The sequence below is a fragment of the Somniosus microcephalus genome, chromosome 30 (genome assembly GCF_052327205.1).
Source record: "Somniosus microcephalus isolate GS21.2 chromosome 30, FLI_Smic_1.0, whole genome shotgun sequence".
Classification (NCBI taxonomy): Eukaryota; Metazoa; Chordata; class Chondrichthyes; order Squaliformes; family Somniosidae; genus Somniosus; species Somniosus microcephalus.
The window spans coordinates 26,902,867-26,928,207 of record NC_141016.1 but is presented as its reverse complement, the minus strand read 5'-3'; the positions used below and the strand labels follow the sequence as shown (position 1 = coordinate 26,928,207).

At 48.0% G+C, this 25,341-nt stretch overlaps 1 protein-coding gene across 1 annotated transcript; it reads right to left on the bottom strand.

Annotated features, from left to right (window-relative positions):
* Nucleotides 1-1,433: 1,433 nt before the first annotated feature.
* On the bottom strand, nucleotides 1,434-22,147 carry LOC147098041 (uncharacterized). The gene is made up of 5 exons (XM_085971265.1): nucleotides 21,918-22,147; nucleotides 9,174-9,222; nucleotides 8,384-8,455; nucleotides 4,529-4,613; nucleotides 1,434-2,599 (listed from the first exon to the last, which is right to left on the bottom strand). The coding sequence occupies exons 1-5, from the start codon at nucleotides 21,981-21,983 to the stop codon at nucleotides 2,539-2,541; spliced, it is 333 nt and encodes a 110-aa protein (XP_085827391.1). The 5' UTR covers nucleotides 21,984-22,147; the 3' UTR covers nucleotides 1,434-2,538.
* Between the last annotated feature and the right edge of the window lie 3,194 nt (nucleotides 22,148-25,341).

Below are 25,341 nucleotides of genomic sequence, written 5' to 3'. Positions count from 1 at the left end.
GTCTAGTGAGAATGAGGAACTTAAAGAAATTAGTATTAGTAAAGAAATACTACTGGAGAAATTAATGGGACTAAAAGCCGACAAATCCCCTGGACCTGATGGCCTACTCCCAGGGTTTTGAAAGAGGTGGCTACAGAGATAGTGGATGCATTGGTTTTGATCTTCCAGAATTCCCTAGATTCTAGAATGGTCCCAGCAGATTGGAAGGTAGCAAACGTAACCCCGCTATTCAAGAAAGGAGGGAGAGAGGAAACAGGGAACTATCGGCCAGTTAGCCTGATATCAGTCATCAGGAAAATGCTGGATATTATTAAGGACGTGATAACAGGGCAATTAGAAAATCATAATATGATTGGGCAGTGTCGACACTGATTTATGAAAAGGAAATAGTGTTTGACAAATCTGTTGGAGCTTTTTGAGGTTGTAACTGGCAGGGTAGATAAGGGGGAACCAGTGGATGTAGTGTATTTGGATTTTCAAAAAGCATTCGATAATGTGCCACACAAGAGGTTATTGCACAAAATTAGGGCTCATGGGATTGGGGGTAATATATAATGTCAGCCAGTAGCTCTGTGGGTAGCACTCTCACCTCTGAGTCAGAAGCTGTGGGTTCATAGTCCCACTCCAAGAGACTGGAGCACGAAAACCCAGGCTGACAGTGCAGTACTGAGGGAGTGCTGCACTGTCAGAGGTGCTGTCTTTCAGATGAGACATTAAACTGGGGTCTTGTCTGCTCTCCCAGGGCACTCTTTCGAAGAGGAGCAGGGGAGTTATCCCCGGTGGCCTGGCCAATATTTATCCCTCAACATCACTAAAACAGATTATCTGGTCATTATCATATTGCGGTTTGTGGGAGCTTGCTGTGCGCAAATTGGCTGCCGCGTTTCCTACATTACAACAGTGACAGTACTTCATTGGCTGTAAAGCACTTTGGGACGCCTGGTGGTCGTGACCAGGCACTATAGAAATGCAAGTCTTTCCTTTATATATTAGCATTGATTGAAGATCAATGGACAAGAAACAGGGAGTAGGAGTAAACGGGTCATTTTTGGGTTGGCAGGCTGTAACTAGTGGGGTGCCGCAAGGATCAGTGTTTGGGCCTCAGCTATTTACAATCTATATCAATGACTTAGATTAGGGGACTGAGTGTAATGTATCCAAGTTTTCTGATGATACAAAGCTGGGTGGGAAAGTAAGTTGTGAGGAGGATGCAAAGAGGCTGCAAAGGGATATAGATAGGTTAAGTGAGTGAGCAAGAACATGGCAGATGGAACATAATGTGGAGAAATGTGAAGTTATCCATTTTGGTAGGAAAAATAGAAAAGCAAAGTATTTTTTAAGTGGCGAGAGATTGGGAAATGTTGGTGTTCAGAGGGACCTGGGTGTCCTTGTACACAAATCACAGAACGTTAACACACGGGTACAGCAAGCAATTAGGAAAGCAAATGGCATGTTGACCTTTATTACAAAAGGATTGGAGTACAAGAGTAAAGAAGTCTTACTGCAATTATGTAGGGCCTTGGTGAGACCACACCTGGAGTACTGTGCAGAGTTTTGGTCTCCTTGTCTTAGAGGGAGTGCAACAAAGGATTACTCGACTGATTCCTGGGATGGGGGGATTGCCCTACGAGGAGAGATCGAGTAGACGAGCCCTATATTTCCCTAGAGTTTAGAAGAATGAGAGGTGATCTCATTGCAACATATAAAATTCTTCAGGGCTTGACAGGGTAGATGCAGGGAGGATGTTTCCCCCGGCTGGGGAGTCTAGAACCAGGGGTCACAGTCTCAGGATAAAGGGTCAGCCATTTTGGACTGAAATGAGGAGAGTTTTTTTTATTATTCCCAATGTTTCTACAGCTGACATCAACACAAAGTCGTCTTCAGGGGGGGCTGCAGGAAAGAATGTTCTTCACTCTGTCACATCAGCAAAACGTGGCCCAAATTTGAGGGAAAAACACCAAAAAGCCATTTTTCCCCCTGCTGGTGACAAGAGATTCAATCCCCAGGACACATCCTGATGGAACACCGGAGCATCAGCACAATCCAGACCAAGTCGAAAGAGCTGAGACAGCAAAGAGGCTACAGTATCCAGCCAGTTTTCAACCTTCGTATTTTAATTTGACTTTTCTTTTTCGTAATCGTCAATAAAAGTGGCGCTTGTACGTACAGAAAGTCAGGGGGGGCTAAAAGAAAAAACTTACAATTCGTTTGCCGTTCCATTCTCCCATCTATTTTGTTTCCACTCGCATCTAGAAAGACACCTTTCCCGCTAACCAATACCCACTTCTGCTAATGGAGGATTGTGGGGGCGACAGCTGGGGACTAATAAAGGGCAGGAGCCGTTCTTAAGTGAGCTAGAATTAGGAGAGGCTTGTAAGATGCAACCCGCACACGGCACCGTTTGAAATGCTGCCGTGATTAGCGTGCGGACAAGCCAGCACTGTGAATTCCCCAAGCGAAAGAGGTGTGTTCTCTTCGAAGCATCTGGAATAAGCTAGGCCGTCCAGGCTGATGTACAGGATGCTGCTAAACCTTCCGTCAGCAGGAGACTGCGGCTGGATGGTGAATCTTCTGCCTTGACCTTCTGTTCCCTTTGTACCTGCAGATGGGGATGGGGAGGAAATGAGAGAGAGGGGGGGGAAAAAATCATTTTTGGAAGGGATCAACGGTAATAAATTATCAGCTAGAAGTGACGGCTCGTAGCCGAGCCCCTGGGGCAGGCCGGGGCTTTATGCGGTAGTGTACACCGGGCGATAGCGAGTCGACAGTCGCGTTTTCCATCTCTCCCGAGTGACTTCGATGGAAAGTAAAAGGGGGGGGGGGGAAGGAGATGTAAAACGAGCTGCCGGCTCGCCATCGCCTGTTTCGCACTATTGCACAAAGGCACGCTCGACCCGCCGAGTGTGAAAAGGAGCCCCAATTGTTGCTCACATTAGGATCTGTTTGAATTACAGATTTCCACCGCAGGAGGGAATGTTGGGAGGAGGTGTTGCTGAGCAGAGTTAGATATTGCACTCACAGGGGGGCGGGGGGCAATTTTCCCAGCCCTGGGGAGGCGGGACTGCCGGGAAAATGGCAGAATCTGGGAGCGGGTACCCATCCCGTCTCCGTGCCACCTTCCCAGGAGGCGGGTACCCGACCCGCGCTGCGAGCTGCCTCCTCAAGGCAGGAAGAGGATTAGTGCCAATTAACTGCCTGTTCACAGGTAGTGAACAGGCAGTTTTTTGGATAATCCCTATTTTGCCACCTAAAGTGTGGGCTTCCTGACGGCTCCGAACCTCGCCAGGGTCAGTGAGGCGAGCCGTGGGTCTGCGGGGGTCGGAGGGGCCGAGATGTCCGGTGTGCAGGTGAGTGATGGGTGCATGTGTGCAGAGGTAAGTGTGTGAGGTGAGTCTTAAGGGTTTTAAAAGCTTTACTTACCTTTGCTTCTTCCTCCAGGCTTCAACCCTTCAGGTCTCGGGAGTCCCTCATCTCACCGGCAGAGAAAGCAGAGTGGCCGCTACATTCTCAAATGCATCAGCCTTCTGCTTTCTGCTCAGGAGAGATCTCTAAGTAAGCCTGTGTCCCAGGTCTCAAGTTAGAAGACAGATCATCAGTGTTTGACTGCTTCACAGAACTCTCAAACGATGACAATTCATCTGTCAAAAGCTCTTGACAGATGAAACGTCACTCGCTGACATCACCAGTAACCGGCTTTCCCTTAATTGGCCTGCTAAGCCTGCTGGGTGGGCTTAACAAGGTCAATCAAGGGAAACTAGCATGGGTTGGCCAGACGTTGATGGAGGCGGGGCTAAAACCCGACAAGCAGCAGCCCCGCCTCCAACACGCCCCCATTGGCAAAATCACTCCCACAGTTTCTTAAAATGCAGAGCTATGATAACTTTCAATATTAGATTGATTCCTGGGATGAGAGGGCTGTCCTATGAGAAGAGATTGAGTAGAATGGGCCGATACTCTCCGGAGTTTAGAAGAATGAGAGGTGATCTAATTGAAACACAAGATTCTGAGGGGGATTGACAGGGTAGAGGCGGAGAGGTTGTGTCCCCTGGCTGGAGAGTCTAGAACTAGGGGCCATAGTCTCAGGATAAGGGGTCGGCCATTTAAGACTGAGACGAGGAGGAATTTCTTCACTCAGAGGGTTGTGAATCTTTGGAATTCTCTGCCCCAGAGGGCTGCGAATGCTGAGTCGTTGAGTATATTCAAGGCTGTGATCGATAGATTTTTGAACTCATGGGGAATCGAGGGATATGGGGATCGAGCGGGAAAGTGGAGTTGAGGTCAAAGATCAGCCATGATCTTATTGAATGGCGGAGCAGGCTCGAGGGGCCGTGTGGCCGACTCCTGCTCCTATTTCTGATGTTCTTATGTTCTTAATACAAAAATTATTGGCTGTAAAATATAAATTCAAGTATATTGTGGAGAGCATTGAAGGATGCTGGCTCTGCAGCTGGTCTGCTGTATGTGTACGGAGGTCAGTACTGTACTGCGTGCAGTGACAAACACATCAAACTGTTGACACCCTTCTTACCTTTTCGCCTGGAAACTCATGCATTTCCACAGAATGGTGTATAATCCCAGCAGGAGGACAATAAATATCGTTGCTGCTACAATACCTGGAAAGTAGTTTGCAAAATTTCATTTTAACGCCAGTCAACCAATCAATGTACAGTGGGTATTTTTAAACTCACGAGCTCATTACCGTTTCAGTCACAAAGCCTGTGGATTAGACGCGAAAGAGTGTTTCCTCTGTGTGCTGTTAGCTGACGTTGTTAACGGTTCGCTCTCCTCAGGTACTGTCCCCCTCTCCTTCAAATCTGCCGTCATCACCCCTCTCCTCCAATAACCAACCCTTGACCCCTCCGTCCTTGCAAACTACCGCCCCATCTCCAACTTCCCTTTCCTCTCCAAAAGTCCTTGAAAGTGCTGTTAATGTAAGAACTAGGAACAGGAGTCGGCCATTTGGCCCCTTGAGCCTGCTCCACCATTCAATAAGATCATGGCTGATCTTCTACCTCATCTCCACTTTCCTGCACTAGCCCCATATCCCTTGATTCCCTTAATATCCACCGACTCGGTCCTTCTCCCTGGCAACTGTCTTGAGGCTGAACCAGACTGTTCGCAACCTTGGTGATATTTGACCCCGAGATGAACTTCTGACCACATATCCGCTCCATCACTAAGACCGCCTATTTCCACCTCCGTAACATTGCCCGACTCTGCTCATCTGTTATCTCCCGAATCCGTGCCCATCTTTCCCGGAACTCCGTGTCTGAATCCCTCCAATCAGGTTTCCGCCCCTGCCACAGAACCAAAACAGCTCTCGTCAGAGTCACAACTGACATCCTATGTGACTGTGACCATGGTAAATTAACACTCCTCATCCTTCTCGACCAGTCTGCAGCCTGTGACACAGTTAACCACACCATCCTCCTCCAACGCCTCTCCACTGTCATCCAGCTGGGTGGGACTGCAGTTGCCTGGTTCAATTCTTATCTATCTAATCTCAGCCAGCGAATCGGCGGCAATGGATTCTCTTCCGGCTCCATTACCTCTAGTGTCCCCCAAGGATCTATCCTTGGCCCCCTTCTATTTCTCATCGACATCATCTGAAAACACAGCGTCAGTTTCCACATGTACGCTGATGACCCCCCAGCTCTACCTCATTATTACTCCTCTGTCAAACCCTCCACTGTCTCTAAATTGTCAGACTGCTTGTCCGACTTCCAGTACCGGATGAGCAGAAATTTCCTCCAACTAAATACTGGGAAGACCGAAGCCATTGTCTTCGGTCCCTGCCACAAACTCCGTCCCTCTCCCTGGCAACTGTCTGAGGCTGAACCAGACTGTTCGCAACCTTGGTGTCGTATTTGACCCTGAGATGAGCTTCTGACCACACACTGGTGCCATCACTAAGACCGCCTATTTCCATCTCCGTAACATCACTGGACTCTGCCCCCTGCCTCAGCTCATCCAGGCTGTTGTTGCCTCTAGGCTTGACTATTCCAATGCGCTCCTGGCGAGCCTCCATAAACCTGAGCACATCCAAAACTCTGCCGCCCATATCCCAACACGCACCAAGTCCCGTTCACCCATCACCCCAGTGCTCGCTGACCTACATTGGCTCCCGGTTAAGCAACGCCTCGATTTTAAAATTCTCAGCCTCCCGCCCTTCCCTATCTCCGTCACCTCCTCCAGCCCTACAACCCTCCGAGATATCTGTACTCCTGCAATCCTGGCCTCTTGCACATCTCTGAATTTAATCGCTCCACCATTGGCAGCCATGCATTCAGCCGCTGTAGCCCTTAGCTCTGGAATTCCCTCCCTAAACCTCTTCACCTCTCTCTCCTCCTTTAAGATGCTCCCTAAAACCTACCTTGTTGACCAAGCTTTTGGTCACCTGCTCCAATATCTCTATGGGGCTCAGCGTCTAATTTTCTTTGATAACGCCCCTGTGAGGCGCCATGGGACATTGTGCTGGTTAAGCAGTGAAGAGGAAGTCATGGACTTCACACAAAGAAGTGATTCACTTTTTCAAAAACACTAATATTTGGTGCAGTCTGTCAGGGGTTCCTCGCTTGTGAAATGTTTAACAAGCGCAGAACAATATCGATCAAAACAAAGGGTTCAGCGAACCGAAAGAATACAAAGTTCACACGCCAGCGCTCACTAGATTCTTATCAGATCTTCAGATTCACAGACAGAACAAAGTGAAACAGAGCGTGCAAAGAGCATCAGTGATGCACAATCCTTCACTTTCACCAAGGAGCCCAAAAAGAAAGACAATGTTCTCAAAAGAAACAGGAAATTCCTTGGGGTGGTGAGGGGCGGGAAAATCAGAGCTACACTCACCAAGACCACCTATTTCCACCTCCGTAACATCGTCCGACTCCACCCCTACCTCAGCTCATCTGCTGCTGAAACCCTCATCCATGCCTTGGTTACCTCTAGACTTGACTATTCCAACGCACTCCTGGCCTCCCATCTTTCACCCTCCATAAACATGAGCTCATCCAAAACTCTACAGGCCTTGTCCTAACTCCAATCCCCTTTCGCCCATCACCCCTGTGCTCACTGACCTACACTGGGTCCCGGTCCGGCAAAGCCTCGATTTCAAAATTCTCATCCTCGTTTTCAAATCCCTCCATGGCCTCGCCTCTCCCTATTATCTCTTTAACCTCCTCCAGCCCTACAACCCTCAGATCTCTACACTCCTCCAATTCTGGCCACTTGCGCATCCCCAATTTTAATCCCTCCACCATTGGCGGCCGTGCCTTCAGCTGCCTGGACCATAAGCTCCGGAATTCCCTCCCTAAACCTCTCCGCTTCTCTTTCTCCCTTCAAGACGCTCCTTAGAACCTACCTCTTTCCTCTCCTAATGTCTCCTTATGTGGCTCGGTGTCAATTTTTGTCTGATAACGATCCTGTGAAGCACCTTGGGACGTTTTACAATGTTAAAGGTGCTATAGAAATACAAGTTGTTGTTGTTGTAGTAGAAACATTGTAAAATCATTCTTTAAAATCACGTATTTACAATTTCTCCGCAAATAGCAGAAGAAATCTTACCACACATCGACACATAACCAAATAGTTTTACGATTTGAGCCACAGATTAAAATCATGGAGGGTTTAGATAGAGTAAATAAAGAAAAAACTGTTTCCAATGGCCGAAGGGTCGATAACCTGAGGGCTCAGATTTAAGGTGATTGGCAAAAGAACCCGAGGCGACAGGAGGAGAAATTTTACACGAGTGGTTAGAATTTGGAATGCACGGCCTGATAGGGCGGTGGATACAGATTCAATAGTAGCCTTCAAAAGGGAATTGGATAAATACTTGAAGGAGAAAATATTGCAGGGATCTGGGGAAAGAGCGGGGGAGTGGGACTGACTGGATTACTGTTCGAAAGAGCCGGCACAGACTCGATGGGCCGAATGGCCTCCTTCTGTGTTGTACTAGTCTATGATTCTATGATAAGATTGAGTTCCCCCATGTTCAATATGGAAGCCTTCACTGTCATGGTGTTTGATTCAATGGATGAAATTAATTCTAGCATTGCAGTAGACCGAAGGGATCTAGCATGACTATTAATATCCCATTAAGGGCTGATATACCTGCAATGTAAACTCTGCCTCAGCAAAACCATCAGGTACCTGCAATATAAGCATATCATGATCCCAAGCCCAATGAGTAGCATTGCTTTGAAGGAACACAAGAATAAGGAGCAGGAGTAGGCCAGAAGGTCCTTCGAGCCTGCTCCGCCATTCAATAAGATCATGGCTGATCTTCAACCTCAAAACTCCACTTTCCCCGCCCGTTCTCCATATCCCTCGATTCCCCTAGAGCCCCAAAATATTTATGGATAAGACAAGATCACACATTTCTTACCTGGAACGATTCCACTTTGTCTCGCTGCCAGTGGTTCATTTGTGTGACTGTGAACAGGCGGGAGCCTCTGGTCTTGTGTCAGGTCCATTTATTAAATGTAGGAGAGGTGAAAAGCAGCAGATTAGACTAGTAACAGGTATATCATTAATTAGGTGTAAATCAGAGATGGACTGGTTTTCCCAGTGGACCATTGGGTAAGACAGCGATTGTCGGTTCGTTCGAATTCTCTCCTCAAATCGCTGCGTACTGGTAAAATCGACCACTTCATTGCAACTCACAACCCCGTGACCAACACCAGGTGCAGAGGTCCGCCAGCTTTCGGCCACCTGTGCGCGGTGAACAAAATCAAGAGCGGTTTGGAGAACGCTGCTAACCCAAAGCAGCAGGGACCCCCCTAGCACCGAGGAAAAAAAAATAGATCACGGCGTGCCTGGAGGTGCCCCCTGCCAGAGTGAAGGGATGCTGTGGCACAGAAATTGAGCGTGCCTCTCACCAGCCAAGTTCTGCAGCCACGGGAAGAGGACGCTGACCTCCGCTTGTCCCCACATCAAGTCAGCTGCCTCAAAGGAGGTGCCAGAGCCGGGTAACCTTCCGCGGCTATCTTGCTCGAACAGATGAATTAATTGGAGCAATTTGTAACGGACGCGGTTTCTGCGGTCCGATCCAAGTCCACCCATTGGCGGGGGGGGGGGGGGGCAGCACACAGTGTCACCACGGAAACAAACGATAACTGGGGCCGCCATATAATCCCTGACATTTTACAATCGAGACTGTTTTCGAGTGCACTTACTGTCCAGATGATTGGCTGTTGTGGACGGTTTTGGTAGGTTTGTAATGTTCTAATGCAAAGAGAGAGAGACACAAAAATAAAAGTAGGATGAAACAGTATCTGGAGTGGAAGGCCCTCATTTAAAATACCGCACCCAGAGCTGCAACCATTAGACACAAACCACCCACTCTGTAAATCATTTAACACATAGTTACTTAATATTTTCTTGAATTCTCACACACCAACATGTGTTTCACTAACAAGGTTTCTGTCCTTCTACCTGCTGTGTCCAGAATTCTCCCAGTTCCCATTTATCCATCAGTATTGACTGCACTAAGCGACAGACCATCCCATAACACAGTCAGTCCAAGTGTGAAGAGACTGTTCTTCAATTTAAGTTCAGCTCGTGGCTTCTTTCACTTCCAGCCATTTCCTCAAGTTCTTCCTCGACTTTGAACAACGTTTCTCTACATTCAAGTTATTTTGAAAACCGATTATGTTTTCCATTCAGAGACGATGGGCAGATGGGCAGAGATGGGCAGCACGGTGGCATAGTGGTTAGCACTGTTGCCTCACAGCGCCAGGGACCCGGGTTCAAATCCGGCCTCGGGTGACTGTCTGTGTGGAGTTTGCACATTCTCCCCGTGTTTGCGTGGGTTTCCTCCGGGTGCTCCGGTTTCCTCCCACAGTCCAAAGATGTGCGGGTTAGGTTGATTGGCCATGATAAAAATTGGCCCTTAGTGTTAGGGAGGATTAAATACGTGGGGTTACGGGGTTACGGGGATAGGGCTTGGGTGGGATGGCTGTCGGTGTAGGGACCGGGTGCTAGGGTTTGGATGATCAGCCATGATCTCGTTGAATGGCGGAGCAGGCTCGAAGGGCCGAATGGCCTACTCCTGCTCCTATCTTCTATGTTTCTATGTTTCTATTACGATTGTTTGCCTCTGCTTCCCTTCCGAGCTCATTGATCTAACACTTCAAATCGCCTGCCTGCATTTGCCTCGGCGCACCGTGACTACGCTTTGCGCCAGGTCACCTAGGTGTTTGTGCTCCTGATCTACTGCTCTTGTGCGGTGCTCCCCGAGTGAGATGGACAGCGGGCCTGATGCCCCTGGAGCCTCAGAGGCCAAAGGTGACGCTCATCTCAGGGGCGAAGCTGTCTCCAGCACTGAAGAGATGGAAGCTCAGCTTTTCAGTGCTCCTGTTTGTTTCCCTGGCTGCATACCTGGTCAGCCTTAGTAGCTCAGTTGGTAGCACACCTCGCCTCGGAGTCAGAAGGCTGTGGGTTCAAGGCCCACTCCGGAGGCATGAGCACGAAAATCTAGGCTGACACTCCAGTGCAGTGCTGAGGGAGTGCTGCACTGTCTGAGGTGCCATCTTACAGATGAGATGTTAAACCGAGGCCCCGTCTGCTCTCTCAGGTGGATGTAAAAGATCCCATGGCACTAATTTCGATTAGAGCACGGGAGTTATCTCTGGTGTAAAAACAGAAAATGCTGGAATCACTCAGCAGGTCAGACAGCATCGGTGGAGGGAGAAACAGAGTTAACGTTTCAGGTCCATAATCCTTTGTCAGAACTGGAAAAAGCTGGAGATGGAAGAGGTTTTTAAGCAAGTGTAGGGGCAGGGAGAGGGGGGAGGGGAGGAAAGAACAAAAGGGGAGGTCTGTGATAGGGCGGAAGGCAGGAGAGATTAAGAGACAAAAGGGATGATGGTGCGAGGCAAAAATTATCTCTGGTGTTCTGGCCAATATTTTATTCCTCAATCAACATAACAAAAAGCAGATTATCTGGTCATTATCACATTGTTGTTTGTGGGAGCTTGCTGTGTTTCCTGCATTACAACAGTGACTACACTTCAAAAAGTACTTCATTGGCTGTAAAGCACTTCGGGATGTCCTGAGGTCGTGAGAGGCGCTATTGAAATGCAAATTGTTTCTTTCTTTCTATCTTCATTTGCTGCGGTGACCTTTCCGAGCAAGCTTTCTGCTGGTTTTAAGAATGCGGGACAGCAAAAGCTCCACCTGCATTTCACTAACTCGTTCAGGTTCTGCTCGAGTGCTGTGTTCTGGTATCAGGAGGTTTTTTGGGAGGATAATTCTGCTGTGTTCAAGTGGCAGTTTAAAGGGGATTCCCTCAACATCACCTCTCCATCTCTCTCCTCCTTTAAGAACATAAGGAATAAGAGGAGTCGGGCATTCGGCCCCTCGAGCCTGCTCCGCCATTCAATAAGATCATGGCTGATCATCCACCTCAACTCCACTTTCCTGCCCGATCTCCATATCCCTCAATTTCCCTAGAGTCCAAAAAAAAATCTATCTCAGCCTTGAATATACTCAAAGACTCAGCATCCACAGCCCTCTGGGGTAGAGCAGTCACAGCCCTCAGTGAAGAAATTCCTCCTCATCTCAGTCTTAAAAGGCCGACCCCTTATCCTGAGACTATGCCCCCTAGTTCTAGACTCTCCAGCCGGGGGAAACAACCTCTCAGAATCTACCCTGTCAATCCCCCTCAGAATCTTGTATGTTTCAATGAGATCACCTCTCATTCTTCTAAACTCCAGAGAGTATCGGCCCATTCTACTCAATCTCTCCTCATAGGACAGCCCTCTCATCCCAAGATGCTGCTTAAAGCCTACCTCTTTGACCAAGCATTTAGTCACCTGTCCTAATATCTCCTTCCTTGGCTCGGTGTCAAGTTTTGTTTGATGACGCTCCTGTGAAGCGCCTTGGGATGTTTTACAACGTTCGAGGCGATACCCGTGTAATGATTGTTGGATGTTGGAAAGCAGCATTGAAGAAATTAAAGAAACAAAGGTCATGTGAACAGTTACCAGCTTTGGAAGGTCCAGGGGAATCGTTAGAAAAATGGGACAGGTGAAAAACAGAGGGGGTTAAGGAGCCGGTCTGAAATGAAAGCACAAGATGCCGAGAAGGTACAGTGGCAATGAATGCGGCCGCACCCACTGTTCTAAATCTACTTGATTTCGACTGAAGTTCATTTTAGACGGACATCTCTTAAATGTAAAAAACAAAGCACTTAAAGATGTGAGAAGTTTGTCTGTAGTTTAGAAGTATTCGCCATGCCGATGACCCTGATGAGGAATGCATTGTATTCCGACCCCCACCCCAACCCCACACCCCTAGGGTGAGCTCTTATCACGAATCTAATCTGGTTTACAATGATCTAATGATTGGGGCACACCTACACAGCTCTGGCTCCCAGTAACCTGCAGGAAGAGGATTCAGCCGCTGTCTGTTGCTTCGGAATGGTTCCCCATTCCTTCCCCAACACACAATGCCTGTAATTAGGCCAAGGAATCCAGCCCGTCTACAGCACTTGCCCAAACATTTCCTTCAACTCATCGGAAATCTCTCTGGGTAGAGGAGATCTGGCTGTGACAACAGCCCAGCCAGCGCATCACCAGACTGGTTCCATTCTACTGGTAGAGGAAACACGGCAGAGAGAGACTAAACTATCCACCAGCTCTTTTATATTTTAGTCTCTCTCTGCCGTGTTTCCTCTGCCTGTAGAATGGAACCAGTCTGGTGATGCGCTGGCTGGGCTGTCGTCACAGCCAGATCTCCTCTACCCAGAGAGATTTCCGATGAGTTGAAGGAAACGTTTGGGCAAGTGCTGTAGACGGGCTGGATTCCTTGGCCTAAGCAACACAAGGCCCGATAATTCTTCAGAGCAGCGGGACCTACTCTGCAAAAAGACTGACTGATAACTAGGTCCTAAACTCTCATGGTCATGGCTCAGATGGCAGCACTCATCGCCTCTGAAGGTCGTGGGTTCAAGTCCCACTCCAGAGACTTGAGCACAAAATCCAGGCTGACACTCCCAGTGCGGTGCTGAGGGAGTGCCGCACTGTCGGAGGTGCCGTCTTTCGGATGAGACGTTAAATCGCGGCCCCATCTGCCCTCTGAGGTGGACGCAAAAGATTCCATGGCACTATTCGAAGAGAGCAGGGGCGTTCTCCCCAGAGTCCTGGTCAATATTTATCCCTCAACCAACACCTAAAGGCAGATTATCTGGTCATTATCACATCGCTGTTTGTGGGAGCTTGCTGTGCGCAAATTGGCTGCCACGTTTCCCACATGACAACAGTGACTGCACTTCAAAAGAACGTAATTGGTTGTGCATAGCTTTCCTGAGGTTGTGAAAGGTGCTATATGAATGCAAGTCTTTCTTTCTAAGCAATTCTGGCATCGGATCTGCCGGACGGCAGCAAAGAGAAAATGCATCAATGCTGCACAGTCTGGGTCACAATACACACACAGTCTCAGAGATAGCGCAATTATTCAAGGTTCACCTCTGCACTGTCCACGCCAAACTCAGTCATAAGTAATTTGCAAGTAGCTGTTCGCAACCTTGGTGTCGTATTTGACCCTGAGATGAGCTTCTGACCAGACATTGGCGCCATCACTACGACCGCCTATTTCCATCTCCGTAACATCACTGGACTCTGCCCCCTGCCTCAGCCCATCCAGGCTGTTGCCTCTAGACTTGACTATTCCAATGCTCTCCTGGCCGGCCTCCATAAACTTGAGCTCATCCAAAACTCTGCCGCCCAAATCCCAACTCGCACCAAGTCCCGTTCACCCATCACCCCAGGGCTCGCTGACCTACACTGGCTCCCGGTTAAGCAACGCCTCGACTTTAAAATTCTCAGCCTCCCGCCCCTCCCTACCTCTGTCACCTCCTCCAGCCCTACAGCCCTCCGAGATATCTGTACTCCCGCAATTCTGGCCTCCAGCACATCTCCGAATTTAATCGCTCCACCATTGGCGGTCATGCATTCAGCCGCTGTGGCCCTTAGCTCTGGAATTCCCTCCCTAAACCTCTTCACCTCTCACTCCTCCTTTAAGATGCTCCTTAAAACCTACCTTGTTGACCAAGCTTTTGGTCACCTGTTCTAATATCTCTCTGGGGCTCAGCGTCTAATTTTCTTTGATAACGCTCCTGTGAGGCGCCATGGGACATTGTGCTGGTTGAGCAGTGAGGATGAAGTCATGGACTTCACACAAAGAAGTGATTCACTTTTTTCAAAAACACTAATATTTGGTGCAGTCTGTCAGGGGTTCCTTGCTTGTGAAATGTTTAACAAGCGCAGAACAATATCAATCAAAACGAAGGGTTCAGCGAACCGAAAGAATACAAAGTTCGCACGCCAGCGCTCACTAGATTCTTATCAGATCTTCGGATTCACAGACAGAACAAAGTGAAACAGAGCATGCAAAGAGCATCAGTGATGTACAATCCTTCACTTTCACCAGGGCGCCCATAAAGAAAGACAATGTTCTCAAAAAAAACAGGAAATTCCTTGGGGCGGGGTGGGGGGTGGGGATGGTGAGGGGCGGGGGAATCAGAGCTACACTCCTGACAATGCAGATTCTCCCAAAATCTACGAAAGCTGGGTGGCTTTTAAATACCCACTTTCATTACCGTTTTACATTCCTTGCTGCAAGATTCAGATCTCACACGGGGCAAAAATTGGGTCGCGTTCCCTTTGGGGCGCTAACTTCGCCGGGACACCACTTTTAGTGCCCCGAAAAAGTTAGCGCCCCCGCGCCCAAAATGCAATGGTAGCGCCCCAAGCAGGGTAGCGTGCCGCAGTGCCACGCGCAGGCCTTCCTCCCCTTGGGGAGGGGCCTTGCACAGCGCGAACCGTGACCCAGCACCTCCCCTTTAAATATCGCCGCCCCGGCCGCATGTATGCCCCCCTGACCCTGTCGGGCATAGCGTCCGGCGGTAGGTCAGGGGGCGCGACCCAAGTTTGCAGCCGGGGCGCGAGTGGGATGCTGCGCACGGCGGTGACGTCAGTGCCGAGGGGCGTTACCGGCTACCGCCGCCGCTAACCTCCTGCTGAATTTCGCGGGAAGCGTTAGCGGCGCCGTGCCCAGGTGCTAGTTGCTTTGCGTCCCCTTAGGCCATATTTAAACTTTCGTCCTGCAGGGCCAGTTGAAGCCAACCACAGAACCAGCCACTGGGGCACAGAGAAGGTCCATTTGGACTGCCCCCCATCTCAAGTCATCCAAATGTTATTTTACGTTAGACTGAGACAGGAGAACTTTGATTGTACCATCTCAACGGCTCAGAGGCGAAGTGCTGGAGATCGAAAATGAAATGCTAGACATTCCACTGATCAGCAAAATCTATGAAGGAAAAAAAGATATGTTGATGTTTTGGGCCAGAGAACTTTGGTCCGTCTCTTGTCTGAACTGCACAGACCCGGAAGTCCTAGGTTTCAGCCCGAGTTGGACCAGCGGCAGCTCCTGTGGATTCGAGGATGGGAGAAAGAGTTAAACTGGCTTCCTGCTCCTGTGCAGCAAGCTCTTCTGCGAGTATATACGTGGATGCTGGGTGACGGCAGGCCTGGTGGGCAGTGACGGCCTCCATTGTCGATAGTCACAGGTCAAGGTTCATGCATGAATAGGGGCGCATAAATGAGGGAACAGGAGGTGACCACCAGTCATGCAATAGTTCCTTAGTGAGTCAATGCATTCAGAATTGGAAAATAATACCATTAATGGATAGCATTCTCGGAAAGTAGAAAGCATCTAAAAACACAGCACAATGTGGACCCAGTTGCTGGCGCTACAGCAAGCCAGAGCCAGGGAATCACTCGCCTAAGTGTCAGCTGTGGCTCAGTGGGTGGCACCCTTCCCTCTGAGTCAGACGGTTGTGGGTTCAAGTCCCACTCCAGAGACTTGTAGCACAAAAATCTAGGCCGACACTCCAGTGCAGTGCTGAGGGAGTGCCGCACTATCGGAGGTGGTGTCTTTCGGATGAGACGTTAGACCAAGGCCCCGTCTGCTCTCTCAGGTGGATGTAAAAGATCTCATGGTGCTATTTCGAAGAAGAGCAGGGGGGGGAGTTATCCTCGGTGTCCTGGACAATATTTATCCCTCAACCAACATCACTAAAAGAGATGGTCTGGTCATTATCACATTGCTGTGTGTGGGAGCTTGCTGTGCAAATTGGCTGCCTTGTTTCCTACATTACAACAGTGACTACACTTCAAAAGTACTTCATTGGCTGTAAAACACTTTGGGATGCCCTGAGGTTGTAAAAGTATATAACTTCGGAGACAACATTCTTTCTTTAGATCACATCGCTGCAAAGGCCAAACAATCAGAATCAAAGACAAAGGGCTAGAAATTGCGTAGTGCCCCGTTTGGGAGCTAACTTTAGCGGGAGCGCAAAAGTATCGCCGGGCGCTACGCAATTGATTCCAACGGGAACTTCCAGTTTAGCGCTCCAAGAGGGAAGTGGAGCGCTAAATCGGGCGCTACCACTTCCCTTAGAGCGCTATAGGGAGCGACAGGGCAGTAGCAGCAGAGCGCTGAGCAATGTTCAGGGCAGCGCTGCCGGTTTTGCAGGCTCCTTCCCTCCCTTAAAGGGAAGGGCCAATGCTGCGGTCATCGAAGGCTGGGAATGGTCGTCGACGGCACCGGCGATACGCGCACAGCAGCCCAAGAGAGTGCAGGGCTGATCAATCGCGGGCTGGGAATAAAACATCAAAATACAGCACACTGGGTGACGTAAGAAAACTACTAGGCACTTGGTCTAAGCGTTAAACAAAGCTTTAATCAACTGTTATACAACATGGAGGTCTAGTTGTGTCCTTCACTAGTTCCTGTTAAGAATGTCCTGCGCAAGCTGGGCCCGTGCCCGAGTATTTATACTCTCTCTCGACAGCGCCACCCATAGGCTGCTCAGTATTATTTCATAAGTCTTTCTTTCATGAATGACTGATTCATGTCACTGGGGACATTATTACTTGTTGGCCTACCTGACCACCACTGCCTTTAATCAGCACTCCCCAAGCGGCCGGCCTGTTGACGCCTGGCGATGCTGCAGGGGGCGGAAGCGAATTCTACACCCAGGGCGCCATGCGCCGGATGATGTCACCATCTCCGGGGCACAGGAGATCGAGACGGCAAGCTTTAGCGCCCCGCCATGGAAGTTCACGGGCGTCGGTAATTTTGCCACGGCCAGTCGGTAAGCCCTTAGCGCCCCGTTATCGCTCCCCCCCCCCCACCCCCGAAGCACTGACGGGAGGCGCAAAGGAGGTCAATTTCTCCCCCTAAGTCACACTGGTTTTTCTTATAGGATTTTCGATATTTGCCTGTGCACTAGAAGTGGCCCCAGTTCCTAGAGACAGCTGGTAAGTTATGCCCTGGTAAAACCTGGCAATTCCAAAAACAGGACTTGGCTTATTGGCCTTAAGCTCGGTCGGTCAACTGGGAAATAGCCAGAAATAAACACTTACCCGGGGGGGGACGAGGAGAAATAGGGAAGTCAATAACAACCCAGCATACATTCCAGTTATACAACAGCAGAGGCAGAGAGCTAGGAATTGGCTCTCTTCACAGCCTTTAGTGTGGGAATTGGGTGGGGCGGGGCGAAAGAATGCAAAGTGTACAAGATAAATGCACATCTTGAGTAGATTCGGAGACAGCATTCTTCGTTATGAAGAGTATAACCCCTTAACCTGCTGAATGCATAATCAGCTCGTGTTACACAAGCTGTAAATCTTCCCGTTCAATAAACAGCCATTCCATACAGTTACACAGTGAGTAACCCTTAACCCGCTGAATAAACTTTACAGTTACAAAGCATAATTCCTATCTTGCTGAATAAACAGAAACTCCAGACCATCACATGTGTGAGGCCTGGTTTTTCCTATCACTCTGGCCTAGGCTGCACGCCACAGTCTCCTGGCTCGTTCAGTTCCTCACTATTTACACAAAAGGGTGCTGCAAGTTTCGGAGGAAAAATTTTAAGTTGATGGATAAAAGACAGATAATGAATCAAGAATGGGGCCAATTTAATTGTGTAACTGACACAGCTGTGGCTCAGTGGGTAGCGCCCTCACCTCGGAGTCCGAAGGTTGTGGGTTCAAGTCCCACTCCAGAGACTTGAGCACAAAAATCTAGGCTGACACTCCCAGTGCAGTGCTGAGGGAGCGCTGCACTGTCAGATGAGACGTTAAACCGAGGCCGCGTCTGCTCTCTCCGGTGAACATAAAAGATCTCATGGCATTATTTAGAAAAAGAGCAGGGGAGTTATCCCCAGTGTCCCGGCCAATATTTATCCCTCAATCAATATCTAAAACAGATTATCTGGTCATTATCACATTGCTGTTTGTGGGAGCTTGCTGTGTGCAAATTGGCTGCCGTGTTTCCCACATTACAACAGTGACTCCACTTCAAAACAGTACTTCATTGGCTGTAAAGCGTTTTGGGATATCCGGTGGTCGTGAAAGGCGCTCTATAAATGCAAGTCTTTCTTTTGTTTTTCTTTCAATTTTAACCCATCACGCTGGGCGGGAAACCCACAGGATCGGGAGGAATGCTGGTTTTACACTGACTCCACTGGAGAGTAAAATAGGGCGGCGTGCAAGACCAGCGTCAGTGTCCCGACGAACGAGTTAGGTTCAAATTGTGCCCCCCGCGTCTCTGAGTCAGGCACGCACCACAGAAGAACGCCTCTCTCATGTTTCCTTTGGAAAACACATGATTCCTCCGAAAAAGGAAAGACTTGCATTTATATAGCGCCTTTCATGACCACCGGACGTCCCAAAGCGCTTTACAGCCAATGAAGTACTTTTTGAAGTGTAGTTACTGTTGTAATGTAGGAAACGCAGCAGCCAACTTGCGCACAGCAAGCTCCCACAAACAGCAATGTGATAATGGACATATAAATTTGTTTTTAGTGATGTTGGTTGAGGGATAAATATTGGCCAGGAGACCGGGGATAGGCAGATAGATTAAAGCAAGTAGGCAGAGATGATGGCAAATAAAGTTTAATACAGGTAGACTACCCTTTATCCGGACTTCCGAAAACCGAAACCCTCTAAAAACCGAAGGTTTTTTTGGTCAGCGTAAGTCCAGCGTAAGTCGTGCGCACGACCCCCCGCGGACCCCTGCCGGCCCCGACCCCCCCGCGGACCCCCGCCGGCCCCCGCCGACCCCGACCCCCGCCGACTTACGCTGAGCGTCAGCGTAAGTCGTGCGCACGACCCCCCGCCGACCACCCCGCGGACCCCCGCCGGCCCCGACCCCCGCACGGACCCCCGCCGACCCCGACCCCCGCCGACTTACGCTGAGCGTCAGCGTAAGTCGTGCGCACGACCCCCCCGCCGACCCCCCCGCGGACCCCAACCCCCGCCGACTTACGCTGAGCGTCAGCGTAAGTCGTGCGCACGACCCCCCGCCGACCCCCCCGCGGACCCCTGCCGACCCACCTTCCGAAATCCGAAATTCTCCGAAAACCGACACACGGCTGGTCCCGAGGTTTTCGGATAAAGGATAGTCTACCTGTATAACAAATGGTGAGGCAGCATAGCATGGCTGTGAGAATGACAGATGGGAATGCAGTCTTACTTTAAAGCACTGGAGAGGCGGGGGCAATAAATGAACCAAGAGATTTACTGTTCCTGGAAAAGAGTTGCTAGACGCTCTCTCGCGGGCGATTGGAAAAAAAACAGTAAGCTCCCACACACAGCATTGAGGTAATGACCAGATAATCGGTTCTTTTAGTGATGTTGGTTGACGGATAAATATTGGCCAGGCCACCGGGGATAACTCCGCTGCTCTGCTTCGAAATAGTGCCATTGGGATCCTTTACATGCACTTGAGAGGGCAGACAGGGCCTCGGTTTAACAATATTTAATAGGTTAGGTAGGCGGTTGAAGAAATGGGGAATAAAGAGGTATGGGAACCGGGCTGGCACACGGGGTTAGGATACTGCTCATGTATAGGATAAGCACCAACGCGGACTGGTTGGACTGAACGGCCTGTTTCTATGCTGTAATCCCTGTTATTGTGGGCCTGCAGGTTTGGAAAAGGGCTGTTATCACTGTGGCCTCACTGGTGCAAGATCCTAAATCAGCTTTAAAATACGCCAGTATCAGGAACTTGAGATATGTGCCGGATAATGGATATTGATATATCTCAAGTTGATAGTAACACCTTTTGTGGATTTAAACGTTGCACGTGCCCCCACTCCATAGTCAGAACCTATGGTGGCCCAGTGAGACAAAACTCTTGGGCAACCTTGCATGATGCCAGGGAGGGTGCTGGGGAGCAGGCCCACTCAGGCCATTCTCCCCACTGTTGAGTTGGTGGTCTTGGTAATGCTGAGAATGAACTGGGGCCAAGCACTTCCCCACAGGGACCAGCAGACCCAAGAACTGGTCTGCAGAAACTAGAAGAATGCACACAGTCGGGCTTTCCATAGAATTACATCAAATCTACAGCCATTCGGCCCAACTGGTCCATGCTGGAAATAACAACAGAAAATGCTGGAAATACTCAGCAGGCCAGGCAGCATCCGTGGAGAGAGAAACAGAGTTAACGTTTCAGGTCTGGGACCCTTCATCAGAACTGGAAAAAGCTGGAGATGTAACAGATATTACGCAGGTGCAGAGACAGCGGGGCGGTGGGGGGGGGGGGGGTTAGGAGGGGAGGAAGAAATAGAAAGAACATCCTGTACTTTTGTAAGAGGCAGGAAAGATAAAATGTTGCAAATGGGAGTGGCAAAAATCATACAGCATGAAAAATGGGGGCAGGGATTATTATCTGAAATTGTTAAACTCAATGTTGAGTCCGACAGGCTGCAAAGTGCCCAATCGAAAGATGAGGTGCTGTTCCTCGAGCTTACGTTGAGCTTCATTGGAACAATGCAATAGGCCGAGGACAGAGAGATCAGAGTGGGAGTGAAGCGGTGAATTAAAGTGACAGGCGACCGGAAGCTCAGGGTCACCCGTACGGACTGAACGGAGGTGTTCCGCAAAGCGGTCGCCCAATCTGCGTTTAGTCTCCCCAATGTAGAGGAGACATTGTAGAGGTCCATGCCGGTGTTTATGCTCCACACGAACCTCCTCCCGTCTTAATTCATCTCACATTATCAGCTTTTCCTTCTATTCCTTTCTCCCTCATGTGTTTATCTAGCTTCCCCTTAAATGCATCGATACTATTCTCCTCAACCACTCCCTGTGGTAGCGAGTTCCACATTCTCACCACTCTCTGGGTAAAGAAGTTTCTCCTGAATTCCCTATTAGATTTATTGCTAACTATCTCATTTTTATGGCCCCTAGCTTTGATCTCCCCCACAAGTGGAAACACCTCTACTTCTACCCTATCAAACCCTTCATGATTTTAAAGACCTCTATTAAGTCACCTCAGCCCTCTCTCTCCCTGAGAAGAGCCCCAGCCTGTTCAGTCTTTCCTGATAGTTATAACCTCTCTTTTCTGCACCTTCTCCAGTGCATGTATATCGTTTTTGCAATATGGAGATCAGATCTGTGCACAGTACTCTAAAAAAAAAACTATTTAGTAACTACTAGCTGCAAGTCTTAAATCTGTATGTTGCATAGTTTAGATATATATTCAGTAAATGTATACGGGAGAGTCTAACAATGGTTACGTTCCTTTCAGTGTTAAATCTTAGTCTGCTGCGGGTTCTCCGTCCATTAAAAGTAGGTTTTATTGACAGATTGGAGAGACTTTGGATTTTCTCTATATATAAAGAAAAAGAAATATCTCTCTCATTTAAAGCTGGGACAGTCTACAATCTGAAGTTTTATATCTAGATACACAATATAAACCCAAACATTTAAAATATGCACGTACCTGAGTTAATGCAACATGCACAGATACAGACATTTGAGCACAATTTAAACTCCAGAGAGACACAATCTAAACTCACTCAGTGTGAACCTGTTGTGAATCCAACAATGTCCCTTCCCTCTTACCTGTATGTCGCTGTTTAAAGTTGAGCTTTCCCTAGTTTGGGTGTCATTTTCTGCAGATAGCTTCATGTTGCCCCGGTGTTGTCTGCACTCTGCCCAGGGTCCTGCCTGAACTCCGCTCCCATTCACCTGCAGCTCCCAGCGAACTAGCCCCCGCGCGAACCGAGACACTGCTTGCACTGCGATGAGGCGGCTCCCCGCAGGCCAGCGACCTGGCGGAGGGATACACCAGAGACTACACATTGCAGCTCACCATACACAGAACTATTCATTCATAAAGATATATATAGGTTATGTATTATGAGTTATATATGGGTTATGTATATGAGTTATATATAGGTTATATGTAGGTTATATATAGATGGGTTATGTATATATTATTATGGGTTATATATGAGTTAGTTATATATAGGTTATATATTAGGTTGTATAGATGGGTTATGTATATGGATTATATATGGGTTATGTATGGGTTATATTGGGTTATATATGAGTTGTATATTGGGTTATATATGAGTTGGGTTATATATGAGTATATATGGGTTATATATGAGTTGTATATTATGGGCTATATATGAGTTATATATATGGGTTACATATATGGGTTATATATGAGTTATATATTTGGATTATATATGAGTTATATATATGGGTTATATTGAGTTATATATATGGGTTATATATGGGTATAAACATGGATTATATATGCACAATTATAGAATCATAGACTGTAATTCCTAAAGGAAATACCTGCAATGCAAGTTTTGAAATGTTGCAGAAAACAAAATAAAGATTAATAATCACAACAAACATAATGAGAAAGTCATTTGTGCAATGGAATTAGTTCTAGTTAACAACCAATAACTAATAATAGCAAAATAAACATTATTATTTATTATGTATATAAAGTACAATAACAGTTATCTAAATGCAGGGGTTACCCGGTTAGTTGCCATGGTCACTGACAATGCTTGGTATTTGATGATATAGCATGGATTTTATGGATTATCATAGAATCATAGTTTACGGCACAGAAGGAGGCCATTCGGCCCATCGTGTCTGTGCCGGTCGAAGAGCAGCTCTCCAGCCTAATCCCACTTTCCAGCTCTTGGTCCGTAGCCCTGTCGGTTACAGCACTTCAAGTCCATATCCAACTATTTTTTAAATGTGATGAGGGTTTCTGCCTCTACCACCCTTTCAGGCAGTGAGTTCCAGACCCCCACCACCCTCTGGGTGAAAAAAGTTCCTCTCAACTCCCCTCTAATCCTTCTACCAATTACTTTAAATCTATGCCCCCTGGTTATTGACCTCTCTGCTATGGGAAATAGGTCCTTCCTATCCACTCTATCTAGGCCCCTCATAATTTTATACACCTCAATTAAGTCTCCCCTCAGCCTCCTCTGTTCCAAAGAAAACAACCCCAGTCTATCCAATCTTTCCTCATAGCTAAAATTCTCCAGTTCTGGCATATAGAAACATAGAAGATAGGAGCAGGAGTAGGCCATTCGGCCCTTCGAGCCTGCTCTGCCATTCAATGAGATCATGGCTGATCATCCAAATTCAGTACCCTGTCCCTGCCTTCTCCCCATATCCCTTGATCCCTTTAGCCTTAAGAAATATATCCAACTCCGTCTTGAATATATTTAATGAACTGGCCTCCACCGCCCTCTGTGGCAGAGAATTCCACAGGTTCACCACTCTCTGGGTGAAGAAATTCCTCCTCATTTCAGTCCTAAATGGCTTACCCCTTATCCTTAGACTATGACCCCTGGTTCTGGACTCCCTGGCCATCAGAAACATCCTTCCTGTATCTAGTCTGTCCAGGCCTGACAGAATTTTATAGGTTTCGATGAGATCCCCTCTCAATCTTCTAAACTCCAGTGAGTATAAGCCCAATCGACACAATCTCTCCTCATACGTCATTCCTGCCATCCCAGGTATCAGCCTGGTGAATCTTCGCTGCACTCCTTCCATGGCAAGAACGTCCTTCCTCAGGTAAGGCGACCAAAACTGCACACAATACTCAAGGTGTGGTCTCACCAAGGCCCTGTACAACTGTAGCAAGACATCCTTGTTCCTGTACTCGAACCCTCTTGCTATGAAGGCCAACATACCATTTGCATTCTTAACCACCTGCTGCACCTGCATGCTTACCTTCAGCGACTGGTGCACAAGAACACCCAGGTCTCTTTGCACTTCCCCTTCTCCCAATCTATTGCCATTTAAATAATAATCTGCCTTCCTGTTTTTGCCACCAAAGTAGATAACCTCACATTTATCCACATTATAGTGCATTTGCCATGTTTCTGCCCAATCACCCAACCTGTTCAAATCGTACTGGAGTTTCACGACATCCTCCTCACAGCATACCCTCCCACCCAGCTTTGTGTCGTCTGCAAATTTGGAGATATTACATCCAATTCCCTTGTCCAGATCATTAATATATATTGTGAACAGCTGGGGTCCTAGGACCGATCCTTGCGGTACCCCACTAGTCACTGCCTGCCACTCGGAAAACGACCCGTTTATTCCAACTCTTTGCTTTCTGTCCGCCAACCAGTTCTCTATCCAAGTCAATACCTTGCCCTCAATGCCATGTGCCTTAATTTTGCACGCTAATCTCTTATGTGGGACCTTATCGAAAGCCTTCTGAAAGTCCAACTACACCACATCCACTGGTTCTCCCTTATCTATTTTACCAGTTACATCCTCAAAAAATTCCAGTAGATTAGTCAAGCATGATTTACCTTTTGTAAATCCATGTTGACTTTGTCCGATCCTGTAACTGCTTTCCAAGTGCTCTGCTATTACATCTTTTATAATGGACTCTAGCATTTTCCCCACTACCGATGTCAGGCTTACCGGTCTATAATTCCCGCTTTTTCTCTACCACCTTTTTTGAATAGTGGGGTAACATTAGCTACCCTCCAATCCATGGGTACTGTTCCAGAGTCTATCGAGTTCTGAAAGATGACCAGCAATGCATCTACTATTTCTAGGGCCACTTCCTTAAGTACCCTGGGATGTAGATTATCAGGCCCTGAGGATTTATCAGCCTTCAGTCCCATCAATTTTCCTAACACCATTTCCCTACAAATACTGATTTCTTTCAGTTCCACTCTTTCATCAGACCCTATGTTCCCCGGCAGCTCTGGGAGGTTATTTGTGTCCTCCTTTGTGAAGACAGAACCAAAATATATATTTAGTTGGTCTGCCATTTCTTTGTTCCCCATTATAAATTCCCCTGATTCTGACTGCAAGGGACCTACGCTTGACTTCACCAATCTTTTTCTCTTCACATATCTATAAAAGCTTTTACAGTCAGTTTTTATGTTCCCTGAAAGCTTACTCTCATATTCTATTTTCCCTTTCTTAATTAATCCCTTTGTCCTCCTTTGTTGAATCCTTAAACTGTTCCCAATCCTCA